The sequence below is a fragment of the Oreochromis niloticus genome, linkage group LG9 (genome assembly GCF_001858045.2).
Source record: "Oreochromis niloticus isolate F11D_XX linkage group LG9, O_niloticus_UMD_NMBU, whole genome shotgun sequence".
Lineage (NCBI taxonomy): Eukaryota > Metazoa > Chordata > Actinopteri > Cichliformes > Cichlidae > Oreochromis > Oreochromis niloticus.
This window is the reverse complement of record NC_031974.2, coordinates 30604724-30623281: the sequence shown is the minus strand read 5'-3', so window position 1 is coordinate 30623281 and position 18558 is coordinate 30604724. Positions and strand designations below refer to the sequence as shown.

Here is an 18558-nt window from a genome sequence, read left to right as displayed (position 1 = left end):
GTTTGTCATGTTTGAGTATGTGGTGGGGACCGGTTTCCTGCATAATTTGTACAGTAGTGCAGTTTTCTGGTCCGTGTTTAGGAATAAGGTCCTCAATTTGTTTTGAATGGTCCTTCTCTTTAGAGCTGCCTGGTTCTGCCTCATCTTCACTGGCCATGCTGGTATTCTCTGTGCCTGCATCCACGTGGTGGCCATCAAAACGATGAAAATGTATTGCTGTAAACGGTGTATTTTGCGACACCACGAAAGAAATGATAGTGTACAATATGAAACGATAGATGTCATCCGATATATTTCGTCATATCACACAGCCCTACGATAAAGTTGAAGACAGATGTGTGTTAGAGTGAATCTGCAAGTGAATCCTGTCACAGTTTTTCAACTGATAGTAGCTGCAGTAAATCTATTGGTAAGTCTATTCCTTTCATGAGCTGGAAAGAAAGAGATCGGCTCTGGTTAAACAGAGTTTGGAAATCCTAACTGGATTTACTGAAGAGTCTGTTGTGTTACGGTTGTAGCTTCAGCTCAGCTAAAATGTATCTAGTTTTATTTACTAAAACTAACAAAAATCCAGTAAAACAAGGAAGCTACCATCCAGCCATCCATCCATTCAACTGCATCCATTTTAAGACAGCGAGAAGGCTGGAGCCTATCCCAGCTGTCATAAAGCAAGTGGCAGGCTATATCCTGATCAGACCACCAATCTATAGCAGTACAAATGAACAATGATGATATATTGTTACATTACTTTAATGAAAGCTATTTCTATCTTTCACCGAATGTCACTAGAAAACACTACGTTGTTGTTATCCAGTGTACTGGCGGCTAAGCTTAAATTTAACCCAGACATTCTCTGAGGAGAGTTGGTCTGTATCACGAACACAAACAGCATGTACTTGTGCATGAACCACCACAATCTGGTCTAAATAGGAAACAATGCCTTTATGCCAGCATTCGTTAGATGAGAATAACATCAAACATGGAGACATGGTTTCCATCTTTGAAATGCTCCCAACAAAACTTATCTACAAATATGCTGTTTTAATGCTGCTTTTAAAGACAGAGATGATAGAAGTAGTGTACTGTTTAAAGAATGCACATACATTTCCTCCTGGTTACTAAGTCAAACTTACTAAAAACATGTGATTGACTTTAGGTTTCCAGCTTTAAGCCTGTATTTTGCAGGCATGGCCAAGGACAGCGATGGATACTGATACTGTCATTTAAACACTTCAAGAGTTTAAAGACGGCATGTAAGCAACACATAGGAGAGAAATTGAGACAGCTTGCCTCTGTGCTCCACTTAGGGTTGACAGTGTTGCAGACCACTCTGGAACGTTTCTCCTGGCCGTGGTGTGGCAGAGACGGGAAGATGCTGTGCTTTCCGGGCTGAATGGACAGCTTCAGGTATGGGTCTGGATTGAAGAACATCCCCTTTTTCAGTCCCACTGCCTGGAGGTCTAAAGATTAACACAGACGGTTTTGTGAAATCGGGAAGACACATGTGTCTGGTTTCTATTAGTCTATGATTCCGATGTTCATTTAGTTAAAGCTACAGTTTGTTTAGACTAAGTATTTTTAGAGGTAATACGTTTAGAAAGATTCTCACCAGACAAAACCAAAGATATACAAACTACTCTGAATAAAGAGATCATTTGCAGTTTCTGATCCCTGCTGTGCTCCTGGAAACACTCACAGCTTTAGCCTACCCTCAGCCTTACTGATCTACACCTCAGCACAATTACATCACAGCAGTCCACAGTGTTATATTTTTTTCACATTTATTCTTTAGATAAATCCCAACAGTGCTCTTACACGCGATGTATGACAGAGCATAAAACACATTGTTTAAAAATATTCTAAGAATTAAAAATCAGCACAAATGGACAGCTGGGAGACTTCCCCTCTATAGAACCAGCACAAATACAGGTTTTACTCTGGAAAAAATCAAGGTATTTTTTGACAGAAAAACTAAGACAGAAGGCTGCCCAGTGCGGTCTTAAACTACAAAGGGGGAAAAAAACATGAATTACATAACCACAGAAAGGAGTGAGGGCTGACACACCTGAGTTACCCCAAATTAAAATAACATCAAATAGGCAGCAGAGAAATCACTACAACAAGTCTAGAGACCATTAACACATCAAAGTAAGGTCAAAGTAAGGTCACGTGCCCACCTGGGGGTTTGCACAGATTCACAAATGTAACCGTGGTGGAAAACTGGAATATCTGGGCTTTCTCTGTATTCCATTTTTTTTCCTTCTAATAAAACAGACATTCCGGTTACAGACACTGCACAGTAGCCTTTGAAGGTAATATATGATTTACATAACCTGGAGCACTTCCCCTCTGCAGGGGCAGAGGGGAAGTGCTCAGCTGCAGATGGAGAGCACAGAGACTACACATCGCTGTGGCTCATCCTCTGAAGTGAGTATATGCTAAGAAATGTGTATTTTTGAATATAGATATAATCTAGATAATGTGGAAGAACATTTTGAAGTTAATCTTACCATTTTCTGATAACAACAGGCTAACATTCGTGTTAGCTTAATGATTCATCCTGAACACCAAGTAAACAGCTTTCTGCTCTCAGCCAACTTCGGCTTACAGAAATCCTGGAGATGGCAATAAGTGTTTAGAAACATCAGGTCTAAAACAAGTGTGGGAGTACTGAGGACCCAAAGACAAACGAGTGCAGTGAAAATGCAGCTTTTATTAGGCTGATGCAGTGTCCAATAATTCTAGTTCAACTCATCCTAGAAACTAGTGCTGAGATGCTAAAAGACGTCATATAGTGTGCTGACCACTGTAACAGCTACACAGACAGACTTCCTACGACTGTCTTATTGACATCTTTTAATCATTTAATGTATCATTGCAAGTACTTTGAATCCCCTTTCTGGAAAATACTGAAATACTGTACTGGCTCCAGGGGCTGAAGACTGAAGTAATGCATCCGTTGTATACTGCACAATGACTGTCACTTACTGTTAGAAACTGTACAACTTTTGTTTACAGAGAATAATGGAAAATATGGAACAGGCTGTAGTTATGTTTCATATTCACAACATCGTGTGACACTTGGAAATACTGTGACGGAGCTGAAAACCCTTTCTTCACTACATACAAATACATGACAGCAAATATACAGTAGTGTGTGCAAAACACAAACGCAGCGTCTTTATAATGTGCTTCAATACAACCTGTGAATGAGTAAGTATGATTAAGTTTCACCCACACGCAAACAATCTTTTTATAAAATTGATATTTTGGTATGTTTTATAGAGACTGAGAGCCTGAATGAAGCACAGTTAAAGGTTTAGAGTGGTACGAACCCCTGAGCCTCCATAAAAACATTGTTCCTAATGTACTGCATGAGCCACTGTCAGAACTGTCACAAGAACATAATGGCGTTAGCTGAGAAAGCTGTTAACTTGGTGATGAATTTGGATGACAAAATGCTTCGGATTAACATAACAAAGTTATTCCAAATTGCCTGGATTATATCGATATTACTTTGCATATACTCACTCCAGAGGATGAGCCACAGGGATGTGTAACCATGCTGTTCTCTCTCTACAGCTGAGTACTGGCTGACTTTTCCCAGCAAAACATTCAGGGTGTAGCAGCAACTGCAGTTGGTAAAACTGTTTTCTCATGATGAGCTGTTCTGTTTATCTTCTGTTTTGTTAAATGGCACAGGAATGCAGAGGAAGCCCAGATGTCAGATTTGTGAAGCTGAACTTAAATTTTTACTATATATTCTGGTTTTGATATACACATTTGTAAAGTTACACACAAGTCACTGTACTGTAGCTGAAAGTAAAGTAGCCTACCTGACAGGTTAAAGTTAATAAGTCTTCTGTTGCCCAATCCATGGTTGACTTCAGGACTGACCACTGGCTTCAGTACCTGGACGCGCACACACAGATGTGAAGAGTTAATAGGTGTTCGTAAACAAAAAGAACATGGTAAGAGAAACGTAATGATGCATGCGCGTTTAGGCCTGCTTCATTTCAACAGTGTTTGCTAAAGCTCCACTTTCAGTGAGGCCTCCAGCGTGCTCAGATCAATACTCTGTCCTCATAATCCTGGCATTGATTCTTAAACCAGGATGAGCAGGAGGGAAAGAAAAGGAAATGGAGGGGAGTGTAAAGATTCCCATCGTTCATCTGCTGTAACATACAGCACCCATGTTTGACTTTCCCTATATACCAAAGCAATAGGAAAAGGATTGTAAGGATATCCAAGGCGTTTCCTACTAAATTATAAAGTTAAAAAGCTTATGTTAAATAAGTTTAGTTTTGTTGAGGATAGAAATGAAGGATTTACTACGTTGAGAGCATGTGGTTAAGAAAACATTGAATTAATTTACAAAATATCTGTATATCACAAGCACTTGATGCTACAACAGCTGAGAAATGACAAGAGTTAATAGCTGAGCAGCTGTGTGTGGCTGTAGATGGTAGTTCTAACCTCAGTCCTTATCAGTGCAAAAGTCTTGAGCCACCTCTCACTTCTCTATATAAATGCCCTCAAGTTTGTTCAGTGTTTTCTTTTCTTTATCACACTTTGAGACAGATAACAGTTTCAAATAAATAACCAGTAGTTTGAGGAGGCATCCTCGGTGGTAAAAAACTTTGGGCAAACAGATAATTCTTCATTGTATAGTATTGTATAGTATAGTACGATATGACCTAGTCTTGTTGCAGTAAACAAAAACTGATCAAATAGTTAGTCTGTGGAAACAAAATAATTTTTTGATGCTTATGGATTCAAAGGAAAAAGAATTTAGTAGTGCTGCCACTTTGGAGGAAAGACAAAGTTTAAAGCATTAGTTAGGAGGCAGCATTGTGCTTAAACTGGACACTTAAAGGGGTCTACTGAAACATAGGCTTACACAGATTTATGATTTTTGTATTTACAGTTACACTTCTGATGCATAAAAGCTTTTTTTGTCAGGCTGTCAGAATTTTCCACAACGATACACAAAATGCTGCATCACTCTCAGTGCTTATGCAACTGACTGGAAACAAAACAACAGAAAGAATTCCAACAGAGAAAACAACAAGATAAAGGGATAAAGGAAATGACAGATGTTTAGACCAATTCATTTTAATGAGATGCTAATCTGCCTTGCTGAGTACAGTTATGGAGAGAAGTGCCACCATGGGTCTCTGCAGTGGGTCTAATCTCACAATAAACCAAATGACAAATGCATCCATCTGTAGCACACTTTATATCATTTACCACCCACTTCAGAAAACAGAGAAAGACCAAACACTAAGACGCTTTAAAAGTATAAAAGAAAGGAAAAGTATGTATAATTCATGAGCATCCTTCAAGTGTTGCAAGAATCTTAAATGATGTAAGAGGAGACAGATTCTATGGAATAATAGTACCGCTCTCTCCAACCATTGCAACCCCGAAAGAGACAGCTTACATTTACAAAGTGCATCCCCATCTGATTGCAGGTCAGATACACCCTGGTATTAAGATATTTTAATACACCCCACTGCCTTTCTGCCTTTGAAGACAGAAAGGCTGAGTGATCTAAATCAGTTAGCGTGGATGAGCAGAGAGACAGGGAGAGGGAGGGTAATGTAAAGTAGGTTATGTCAGTTCAGCGTTGAGAGTAGGGCTGGTGGGGGTGGTTGGGGAACGCCATCATCTAATGCTGATCTGTTGGTTGCATTTTATGGGACTGGTGCTTTTTGCTCTTCATTGAAAATGACCCAGGAAGTTGCTCTGACAGTGCATTTCATCAATGGAGAAGCATTTAAGTAAATGTGTTTTATCTATTAGCTGAACTCTGCTCTTAAAAGAAAGTCATGAATTGTTATTTGGATGTGGTGGTGGGGGGGGTAGGGGGTGGAGGCAAAAGGAAAAAAGCAACACTTCATGTCGCGACCTAAAGAAACTCAAGAACATCTAAGAAACAAAGTCACTGGCATCAATATGGAAAGAGTTACAAAGCTATCTCTATGGGTTTGGGACTCCAGAGGACATAGACATAACCACTATATAGTCACCCACAGGTTTCTGAGGCTTCAAAATTATCACTCTTGCTTTCTTTATTGACACAAAATTAACCATATTTGGACATGTTTGGGGTTTTTTTCGTTTGTTTTTTTGGGGGGGTGATTTGGTTTTGTAGTTTATTCATCAATCGAGTATAATAAGTAGGTCTCTGATTAAGAATAGAAAGGTAGTAATCTCATTAAGCTGCCAAAGAAAACTTAGCTCATGTTCTATCAACAAAAGAGCACTACTATCTGTCCTAGGCAAGACATTTACTCAGATATTCTTTAACAGAAAGAGCTGACTGATTGTTGGTTCTGGGACCACTCTGCTAGTTTTTGCAAGACAGGGTCCTCCACCAACCACGCAGGAAAACTGTACCATGTGATGAAAGTTCCCTCTACACATCAGCATTATAACTGTGAGAAATCAGCCAGGTCTACAAAGGGATGACATACAGAGTACTCCATGGACATCGAATCAAAAGTTCTTTTCAGGAATGGAAAAGAGTGAGCCACACATGTTGTCTCCTTTCCTGTTCTGCTACCATGTCGAAGCTATGGCAGTAGGTACGAGGCTATACCTGGGGAATCTAAAGTTGTCTAAGACAGTGGTCCAAGGAGAGCTTTTGCTGATGACCTGTCTCAGGTCAGGCTAAATAAAACTATGCGATGCTAAAGCAAAGCATTACAGCATCATTAAATAAACTTCTAAAGAAATTTATGTTTGGTCAATTTCTTTGTTGTAACAGTGCTTCTTGGCAATAAATCTTATTCCAGTGGAAAGCCTGTTTATTTCCTCTTAAATAGTGCCAGGCTTGTAAGGAAAATGCATTTAATGAATAAGGTCCTCAGCAGCATGAGGAAGAATCATACATGGCTCCAACAGCCTGCCATGTCTTCCTCATGCTGTCATTAGCTTGGTTACACACCACTATCCCATTCTTCAACCAGCATTTTTCTCTTATGACAAATGCTCTGAAAGTACCAGTATTTCTTGTCTCTTCGAATCTCAGTCTTCCAATCAAATGAACAAGCATTTGATTTGAAGCATTTGACCAAGCAAGAGTCAATAGCTGAATGAGCTGTTTGGCACCGGAACGCAAGATTTGGGAGATTTTTCATGGGTATAACCCACATACTCAACTCTGCTGCTCAACGCATGAATGGAGTTTCCTTACAAACGCAGGACTATTTAAGTGGCAATAAACAGGCAAACAGCTTGGAGTGCTCAGAAAAAGTAGAAAACCACTATTTACCATTTAGGTATAACATTTATTCCCAAGAAGCATTGTTACAACAAAGAAAAAAATAACCAAAAGCAAACGTCCTACTTTCTGTAATACATTTTTTTTAACCACTGCCCAGGTTTTGTGCATAACATATCAGACATTCATCCAGATATCTTAGACAATGATAAACTGACTCTACATTTACTGCATCATAATCAATCTGACACGTCTATTAAGCTGTTCCAAGTAAACCAAAGAGATGAACGGAAAGGAAACACATGAACGGGTTGGAATAGATATTTACAGTTACCCATGCTATCCAGCTTAGCCTTGTCCTCCTACTGCTCCTGCTAGGGTGACTGGGAGACAGTAGCCCCAGCTGGAGACACATGCCATCCATCACACACGTGCACAAACAAACACAATGTCTTCTCTCTCTGCCGCATCTGACAGTTTCTGACTGGCTACAGTAAACAAGCTCAGACGATTCACTCTGTAATGCTACCCCGGCTCTCCATGTCCTTTCTTCTTGTCTCCAATTATTTTCCTCCTTCTTCTTGTGATGTGGGAGGCTCCAGCCGCATTAGCACTTGTCTCCAAATACCTGAATGACTTACCTGAACTGGACAGGATTTCTGCTCTCTCTACTTGTTCCCTCCCTTCCTGTCTTTTTTTCTGTGGTGGTTATTTTTATTCCTTTGTCCTCAGGAAGCAAGTACAGATCAGGTTCTAGGGCCATCAGCATTTCCAGGGTCCCACAGCAGCAGAATGGGAAGGGAAACATGGAAATCCAATCACCCTGTCGGGCACCCTCTTGATGACAGCAAATGACTGATACAGGCCTTAGGACAATGCTGTGTGATACACTGATGAATAATAGGACTGTTAAAAACACTGCATTTCTATATAATTACTGCTTATACAGTGGTCAGGCACTATTTGACAGCATGAGATTTACACCTTGAAAAGTCACTTAGTGCACAGATTTGAAGACGTTTGAACAGATGTGCCTTTCTTACAGCAGATATCAAATACGAGGTGAGGTACCTCTGCTAAAAAGGCAGTTTGTAAGAATTAGCAACATTAAGAGATGCATTTTAGCCAAAGGTTGGGTCAATTGGTCTGCTGTGGACTGCAAGTATTTTTTTCTTGCCTACAGTATTTCTGGAGCATCCTAAAGTGGATGTACGGACAGCAATCAACAAATAAATGAAGCTCAATAAAAGTTACAAACTGAAATAGTTTGAAGGACTCTCTTTTCACTATCATTTCAAACATTTTGTTCATAATGGGAAATTACTTTAGACTGTTATATGCGACTGTTATAACCTTCAAGTTGTAAAGTATGAGCTGTAAAAAAAAAAATGTCACTGTCGGCTTGCTTCCAGCCCTCGACAGTGACACTGTCTCCCCTCTCTCATTTAAGAGGCTTGGTTAGCATTAGCTGTTATTTTAGCTTCATGGTAAATAAGCATGGCTTCAGGAACTAGACAACGAAAGCTTTCAAATTAAGTCTCCTACGTGCATTTTAGCCACACTGTCAAACAATTTCCAGTTGGATAGGTGAAAACTTCATGTAAAGGAGTAGATTTGAGTTCAACCCTAGCCCTTGCCTTTAACCCTAAAAAGCTCAACTGGTGGACACTGCAAGGCTAAAATCCGTCTTTAATAATTATTGTGTTGCTTGTCTATAACACCCTTCTATCACCATGACCTTCCCATGACACTAAAGTCTGGGGACTGTGCTAAGGTCTATGCCAATAAGCATCTTTCTGTATTTGCTAAGTGTTCAAGGGATAAGCTCTGTGCTGTTTAACCTCTTTTTGGGGTTTAACTGTAAAAGCAGTCCGTTTTTTGACATGTCAGATGCAAGTATACTCGGTGGATCAAGTTCATTCAGCATAGGTGCAATTGCAGCTAACTTGTTTTAAGAGCAGCTTGTCTCTTCTCTTAAAACTTGAATGCCTGACTGACCTAACCGAAGGAAGTAAGCACTAATGAATAAACCAAACTGTCATTCCCAGCGAGCGACACTGAGTGAGAATCCCCACAAAGCTGCATGGGTCACAATAAGGAGATAAAGTGCTGAGAGACTCACAGGCGCTGAGCCCTTCTTGATGATTACACTGGGTGTGGTTGCCCTCAGTGCCCCAGTGACACCATGGTAGTACCTGAAGCAGACCTGGGTCTCAGCTGTGGAGAAAAAAATGGGATTAATGATGATGGGGAAAAAAAACACAATGCATAAAATACAATACAAGATATATGAATGGAATCTGGTAGTGATGGTTTCTGCAGAAGGATTTAAAAACATCTTTAATTCCAATCAGAGAGATGATCTAACAAGTGTTTTTGAATGATTCACACAATTACATTCAATTTCCAGTTGTACATGGTCATTTATTGGAGATAACTATAACATCCTGCAGCAGAGAGTTGTAGATTTTGGCTCAGCTTCAGGAGAAGAGATGGAGAGCACACGTGCTGCTAGTCTAATCAACCTCTTCCCTTTAAGGCAGGGGTGTCCAACTCCAGGCCTCATGTAAAACCGACAGGCTGGTGTCCTGTCGGTTTTAGATGTGTCCTTGATCCAGCACAGCTGATTTAAATGGCTAAATGACCTCCTCAACATGTCTTGAAGTTCTCCAGAGGCCTGGTAATGAACTAATCATCTGTTTCAGGTGTACTGACCCAGGGTGAGATCTAAAACCTACAGGACACCGGCCCTCGAGGCATGGAGTTAGACACCCCTGCTTTAAGGAGTAGTGAACTGGACCCAGCTGACACACGCAGTTTACAGCAAAGCATCAGCTATGGAATCTCTGAGTGAAGTTTTCCTGAACTGGTGTGAAAAAAGAGATTTGTTTTGGATGCAAGTGTATAAAACTAAACATTTATCAGTTTAAATTAGTTCATTTGTTAACTATTCAGTGACAGCAGTGACGAATCACTTGCTGGCTACTGAGAAAAAAGAGAAGGACAAGGCTTGGGTTGTATGTGTGTGTGTTTGGGGGGGGGGGGCGCAAGCAGATTAAGGTCATAGTAAAGCTCCATGTTTTTCTGCTCTGTCTCAAACATACTTGATGCTCTGACAAGGAAAGGGGAGCAGCAAGACCGCATGCAAGCTTAGTTCATGTTAACTATTCCAGTCGTTTGGCTTCTGAGTAACGTGTGGGAGAGAAAGTATTCGCAAGTGGCTAGAATCTGGAAAATGCACTTAAAATAATTAAACATATGCTGTGACTCTGTAATTGTCTATAACACATACTATCATTAGGTTCTTATGGCTCGTACATTAATAGAAAAGCAGGACTTTACTGTTGTTGATGTTGTTGCTTTTGAGCCAGTTGGTATCCAGCTGCAAACAGGGGATAATTTTCCACATGAATTATTCAGACTACCATCACCATTTCTCTAATGACTGCTTGTTTCTAAAAATACAGAACACGATGAAAAAAGCAGACTCCAAAGAAACCATTACTTACTGGTGTTCGTTTTGTCCAACCAACAATTCAAACCTCAGTTTTTTTTTAGAAATAATTAAAATTAAAATTACTGAGTGACAAAATCCTTAAATTCTCATTTACATTTTACCATTTCATGTAATTACCAAATCCCTGAATGCTTTTGCAACCTTTATATTATGAAACCAGCTAAAGTGGTCAGCATAAGTGGACATTGTAAGTCTCAGCTTCTGACTGGAGAAGATTTTCAGGGTGACTGGTACTGCTGCTTTTAGGACAGGAAGTAAAACCTGTTGTTGTCACCTGAAACAGGCATTCTGAAAATTCTGAAACTGGGAAAAAGTTGTGATACAAATGACTGCAATGTCTTATTCTCAGCCAATCTTTCTATAATGTAGTACCTATGTTAATGGCTAGTTAAAGCATGGTAGTTCTATGAAAGCTGAAATGTTGAAAAAAAACATTCAGGTAATGAATGAACTAATGAACACACTGGAACAATTTGAATAATGTTATTCATTCTAAAGATGCCTGAGATTATTATTTCATCCCACTCCACACTGTCAAAATTAAATATTTAGGTATCAATATTTCCCCCAGACTGTCACAGCTTGTTAACCCTAATTACACCCCTCTGGTAAAAATGCTATTCAATTCAAATCACTTTTACTTGTATCACATCAAAATCACAACAACAGTGGCCTCAAGACAAATATCTGTGGCTTAAGAGATGGAACACGTCGTCTACCAATCGAAAGGTCGGTGGTAGGCTTATAGTAAAAGTACTCTGAGTGCTCAGAGTAGGAACATACCAGTCCTTTTACCATAACAAATAACTGCAGAATACAGAAAACAATGAAAAACGGAAGACAACTTGATGATTGCATCCTTGCTTAAGAAAAACACTTCACAACATCCATCCAAAAACACTCTCAAAGAGGTCGTTTTGTGTAGGTTCTCAGTAATCCAAGTCATGGTAGTCTTAAGAGCTTGAAAAGAAGGTGACTGCACTTCTGTGTGTTTTTTAAACACATTTCAACTTTCATCCAAGCAGCTTCTTCAGGTCTAAAACCAAAAGAGTCCCAGGTATTTAAACCCTAGTGTGGGTTCTCCCTTAGGAGGTGGTCACTGACCCACATTCACAGCAAGAGTAAAAGATGGCCTCTTTCACTCCTATTGCAACCCACTTGTCTTCTGTGAACACTGGCAAGCGTTCGCCGAAATGTGAACACTGGCATCCTCGAAAGAGCGACCTTTATCTTTTACCTCAAGGAGGGTTAGTGTATCACTGTTAGGGCTGCCACGATTAGTCGACTAGTCACGATTACGTCGACTATCAAAATCGTCGACGACTAATTTAATAGTCGACACGTCGTTTGAAGCTTTGTAAGATCGCAAAAGACGCAGGAATAAGTAGTAGGATTTAAGAGTGTAATAACGGACTGAAACAGAAGATGGCAGCACTGCATGCACAAGGATGCCAGCTGCCGTTAAACCCCGAAGAAGAAGAAACTGTCCCAGAATTCATAGCGCGACCCATCGCGGCCCTGCTCAATTTCCAACAATGGCGGCAGCTAGTTAGTTTTAATGTTACTCTTATTATTCTTTCTGGGTCACAAAATAAACGTTTAACATATTTTCAGGCGGGAATGTAGCTGTGTAAACTTAAAATATCTGCTTAGTTTATCAAGACACCGCATACTTTCAAAAGCGCTCCGACGTTTTCGGAGATGTCTGTTACCCACTAGCTCGATAGCTAGCTGGGGTTGAAGGCTCACTAGAGCCGGTGAGAACACCAGACTCACGGCAAATCGTTGTCAAACCCACCGCCGTCTTTCGCTACTCAGGTTAAACATGATATATAAGTCACTTAGATAACTTAAAAATGATATTGTTTGGCTTTTTTCAGTATTTTATTTGTTCCTCGGTTTGGCTGAGATGAAAGTTAGTTTTTACACAGCTGAATAAACGTCAAGCAGACGACTGATTATCAGAAGTGTGAGATACTCGAGAATATACTCCAGTGTCCTGTTATATTTTAGATAGCAAGGAGCAGACGGCTGCGTTTATTAAACTCCTCCGAAACAATCTGCAAATTTCATTTAAATTCAATAAACTATCATCTTGTCTTTATTTTTAGTTAGCACATACCTTAAACACTTAAAGCTGTAAGATAATGATAGTTATATAAGAGCAGATGCATGCTGGTGCAATAAGCTGTATGTTTTACGTTCAATGGATGCATGATCTGATTAGTCGACTAATCGCAAAAATAATCGGTGACTAGTCGACTATCAAAATAATCGTTTGTGGCAGCCCTAATCACTGTCAAAATAAACATTGAGCGTTTAGAACAAGGTTACACTCAAGAGTAAGAATGCCAGATTAGAAAATACCTAAAAGAGTCAGCAGCAACTCAAAGCTGCTGATCAACAGCAAGCAAGGGCATATACTCTGACTTCCTAACTTTACTTTCTTACTTGATAAGGTGACGTTATTAGCAAAAACTAAATAACTGTACACAGCAGCCATAGCTGTGCTGTGGTTGATTCTGTTTATATTTACGTGTGAAATGATAACTCTGGGAAAAAGTTAAAGCAACAAAAGGTCTCTTACTGTTCAGTCAAACTGTGCACAGCTGCTCTCTGTCACTCTGATAAGCCTTGCTGCACATGAACACAACAGCGAGAGGGAGGGAGGGAAAGAAAGAGCTTTTCCTACGTTAGGAAAGCAGCACTTTGTTGCAAAGTGTAAAGATACTGTCTACAGACTTTCTCCATCGCCATCCACTACATGAAAAGGCTAAATTGTAAAAGCTGGCAACACTGAGCACCACAGTAATTAAATGTCTGAGTACAGCCCTAATATTAAATCAAAACATTTGTTTGTTTTGTTTTGGGGGGTTTTTATGTCTAAACTAAGCAGTTTTTATATGTGGAAAAATGGCTAACAGGAAGATAAACTACTGGTTATATCAGCTAACATGTTAGCTGTAGCTTAAGGGGCAAAAGCTTGGCTAATACTGTAGCACTTAAAACCCTAGTATACAAAGAAATGTGTTAGTACCAGCGGCACTGTATTTATCTATTTAGTATGGGTATAGCTACAAACATGTAAACTATGTAGTTTGTATTCAATTAGCTGTTTTGGAGGCTTCTCCACGCTGACGAGAATACATTTTGGAGTAAGATGAACAGATGTCTCAGTTTAACGTAGCATCTTCAGTCATATGAAGCTAAAGTCACCGGAAAAATTGACTTCTACTTCCTGTGTAATAGAGGTTAGTGGGAGTGGAAACACCTACATGACTTCATGGTGATATGGGTATTCTGTGTTATTTGTGTCTCTCTTACTCCTACGCACAATTCCCACATTCCTAGACAGAGTCACTGCACGCCATTTATGAATGTCTGCCTGCGTTTGCTCTCTTGCTGTCATGCTCGCTCTGTCTCTATCTCTCCCTCACTCTGATGATGGGCCTTGTGCCTCGTGTCTCTATAATACCATTACAGTACTAAGTGCCTCACAGGCTCAGTGCACTCTGTCCTTTGTTCATTTAGACTTTATATTTCAAAAGACCTCAATCCAATATCTCCACATTATTTTAAAAACACAATCACAATGCAGTCTAATCGAATGGGCCAGGTTGGTTCATGGCCTAAGGTTTTCAAACAAAAAAAACCCCCAAATAAACAAACAAGAACAATAAGATATTATTCAATACTAAAATCAATTCTGAATTATATATAGAAACTCATTTACAATAGGATCAATACCATTTCAATACCAACTGCACTGTCTTTGTCTCCTCCAGCTGACAGCTGAATATGGTAACTTTAATGTTCCCAACACTGAGCAACACTTTAGGAGGAATTTCAGAGGTCGGTAAATCTCTCCTTTCAAAAACAATGACGTATTAAACAGCTATTATAAATGTTAACCAGGCCAGCAAACGCAATAACATTAGCCATTCAACTATTAGCAATTACCCGATATTAGCCATCTGTTTTCATTAAGGTAGAGGCTAGTGGACTGTGGTTAGATAAAAGATAAATTATTCCTGGATGAATGGGTTGTGGATGGAGCAGATTATGGCCACATGGAGAACCAGGCTGGTTGCAGACTGTACAGCACAGCAGGTGAACTGAGTGTGGAGAACTAAACTGAGCAAGTAAAGAGTTAAATCCAGATTCAGTACTGGTGAGCAGAGCTGAGGATGTAAAGCGTTGGAGACTGATGGAGCAGGGTGAATGATGGATGAGAGATGGATGAGAGGCTACAGTTAGATGTGGACAGGATGATTGTGGTGGAGAGTGGTTGGTGGCTCAGCTGCAGGGCAGGGGGTGGAGGGGAGGGTTTAGGGTGTGGTTTCAGGGGAGGCTGGTCATCACGACTAGAAAGCATCACTAATCTGCCGGGGCCAGAGAAGAAGAGAGGTGGTAGTAGTGAGAGGAAGGAGCTGAAAAGCTGCTGGTGAAAGCACAACAGTACTGAAAAGCACACTGTAAACAAAGACTCCCCTCACACTGCCGAACGCGGGTCAGTCCTGCTACAATCATGAACTTTAACTTTTTTGTTGGAGCCAACACTGACGTCAGCTTTAAAATGCAGGCAGCGACCGGTGAGTGCATTTTTTTGTTAGCATAACTAATACCACATTGTTCCATAATGCTCTTCTTCTACATTCGATTATTTAGATGTGTTAGGATAGAGCAGCACAATAACTATTTTTATTAGTAGTTTCTTGAATATATTTTAACTTCTCAATCTGTAATCAAATGACCTAAACCATTTTCTAAAATGAATAATGATAATAATTTAATGTTAAATACTAATTTTGTATTTACTAGTTAGTTAACATATCAAGATATGACTTGTTACTTGTGCTGTTGCAGAATGGGGTCAAAATGAACTGAATCATTTCTTTAATAGGTTTGATTCAGCCATGAGGCAGTCTCCAACATCGGCTGCAGACTCACCCACCCCCACTGTTGCTGTTCCACCTCTGACACCTCAGACACTTCACACCTCCTCTATTCACCCTGCTCACTCCTCCCCACCCCCAACATCAGCATCCAATACACAATCAACACAAGGCTCTATCCGGTCTCTCTCAACCACCCAGGTTAGGAGGGAACTGAGGAGGATTAATGGCAAGAAGGCAGTGGGCCCAGATGGCATCAGCTCGAGGGTCGTCAGGTCCTGCGCGGACCAACTGTGTGAGGTGATGGAGCACCTCTTCAACCTGAGCCTGAGGCTGGGAAGAGTCCCACAGCTCTGGAAAACCTCCTGTGTTGTTCCAGTGCCAAAGACTTCACGCCCCAAGGACCTCAACAGCTACAGGCCGGTGGCTCTGACATCCCACCTGATGAAGACCCTGGAGCGGCTGGTCCTGGCTCAGCTTCGGCGCCTGGTGAGCTCATCACTGGACCCACTTCAGTTTGCGTACCAGCCTGGCATTGGAGCGGATGATGCCGTCATTCACCTCCTACATCGTTCCCTCGCGCACCTGGAGACCGCTGGGAGCACTGTGAGAATCATGTTCTTTGATTTCTCCAGTGCCTTCAACACCATTCTTCCCTCGGTTCTGAAGGACAAGCTGGAGAACTCTGGAGTGGACCATCACCTCACTACCTGGATTTTGGACTACCTCACCGACCGACCACAGTATGTGAGGACTCAGGGCTGTGTGTCGGACAGGGTCGTCTGCAGTACGGGGGCCCCACAGGGAACGGTTCTGGCTCCGTTCCTCTTCACCATCTACACTGCAGACTTCTCCCACAACTCCACCCAGTGCTTCCTGCAGAAGTTCTCTGATGACTCTGCAATAGTCGGCCTCATCACTGATGGGGACAACAAGGAGTACAGAGGACTGACTCAAGACTTTGTGGACTGGTGCCAGCTGAACTACCTCCAGATCAATGCCAGTAAAACCAAGGAGCTGGTGGTAGACTTCCGCAGGCACAAGCATCCTCCACTGCAACCACTGAACATCCAAGGTATGGACATCGAGGCTGTGGACAGCTACAGTACCTTGGTGTTCATCTGAACAGCAAACTGGACTGGACTCATAACTCAGACGCCCTCTACAGGAAAGGGCAGAGCAGGCTGTACCTGCTGCAGAGACTCAGGTCATTTGGAGTGGAGGGCCCACTCCTGAAGACCTTCTATGACTCTGTGGTGGCCTCAGCCATCTTCTATGGTGTGGTCTGCTGGGGCGGCAGCATCTCTGCTGGGGACAGGAAGAGACTGAACAGGCTGATCAGAAGGGCCAGCTCTGTTCTAGGATGCCCTCTGGACCCAGTGGAGGTGGTGAGTGACAGGAGAATGGCGGCTAAGCTGTCATCCCTGTTGGACAACATCTCCCACCCTATGCATGAGACTCTGACAGCACTGAGCAGCTCCTTCAGTGGGAGACTGCGGCACCCACGGTGTGGGACGGAGAGATTTCGCAGGTCTTTCCTCCCCACTGCTGTCAGACTCCACAATAAAGACTTGCAGCTGATCAAACACACAAACCCACACATGTGCAATAAGACTGCTATATGTGCAATTCTTCTTCTGACGAAGTTGTATTTTTGTATTTTCCTACTCAGTTGTATATAGTATTTGTATTTCCATTTTATTCAATTGTATATATTATTCTATTGTATTCTATTGTATATGGTATTTTATTTTATTTTATTTTATTGCTTTCCAGTGTTTTCTAATTTCTGCTACATAACTTTGCACTTTGCTGTAACAAAACAAATTTCCCACCTGTGGGACTAATAAAGGTCATCTTATCTTATCTTATCTTCCCCATGTTACTGAAAATGGTATTGAGTATTTAGTATTTTCCTTTGTATCTGTATTTACTTTAAAACTCGAGTATCATGACAACATTAACCAGTGCTCCTTTTTTGTTTGTGTTTCCTTTGTAATTAACTATATTTCATTATCATAAGGTGGAGTGGTAGCAACATTGGATTTCTCTGAGCTATAAAATTAGGAACCAGTTATTCTCCTCAGCTAGATACCAGATGTTACATTTAAGCTGCGACTTCTGAAAAAATAAAAAAAAAGAAGCTCTTCAGCACCTACATTATATAAATATATTATTAACTGTTCTTATTATTTCCAAAGAACAGCTCAGGCACAAATTCAATCTAATAGAAAATGATATATGGATATAAGAATATAAAGCCACTTAAAACAGTATTGGTCCAAACTGGCATAAACTACAGCACAGTGATCCTGCCACTGATTTTCAGGTATACTGTGCTGTGAGGTATTATCACCATATTACTCAGCATTTATGCTGAAACTATGGATGAGCAAAACAGGCTCAAAATTATATTATGATACTTCAAAGACATTTGTGATAATGATATTTATGAATGTAGAAAGAAAAAACACACACACAACATTTTACTGGTGACTGCAGCTTGCAGGCAAACAGACTGACGCGGTTTGAGGCTGGTAACGGCTCTGGTTGAGCCATAACTCAAGCTTGTAAAATCAAGTTAAAACTGGCAGTTAACTTCCAATTCACACACGGTATAGCTGTCACTTGAGAACGCACCATGTCAGAAACAAAAGAATTGTTCATCCTCAGAAAGCAGGGGATGGATATACAAAGTTATCACAGATTTCCAAGTGTCAAGAACTGGAGTGTGAAGTAAAAAAGGAATTCAAAGAGAGCCACACAGTAAAGAACAAGCCTGCCAGAGGTAGGAAACAAAAGATTTTAAAGACCCTGGATTTGGATTTCAGTACAGCAAACAAACATGATATTACTAAATATCATTAACAGGCTAAATGAACTTCTGTATATTGTTTAGATGAGTGAAATAAATTAGC

General features: G+C 40.7%; 1 protein-coding gene across 10 annotated transcripts in view; it reads right to left on the bottom strand.

Annotated features, from left to right (window-relative positions):
* hecw1a (HECT, C2 and WW domain containing E3 ubiquitin protein ligase 1a) overlaps positions 1-18558 on the bottom strand; it is a 102347-nt gene that overhangs the window by 64941 nt on the left and 18848 nt on the right. For 9 of the 10 annotated variants that reach the window (XM_005460465.4, XM_005460461.4, XM_013264403.3 and 6 more), the window contains 3 exons: positions 9351-9445; positions 3837-3912; positions 1291-1460 (listed from right to left, as the gene is read on the bottom strand). In XM_005460465.4, coding sequence (XP_005460522.1) covers positions 1291-1460; positions 3837-3912; positions 9351-9445 — 341 coding nt within the window. Of the gene's footprint in view, positions 1-1290; positions 1461-3531; positions 3666-3836; positions 3913-9350; positions 9446-18558 lie in introns of those variants that run through there. The other variant, XM_025910371.1, reaches the window with a different exon arrangement.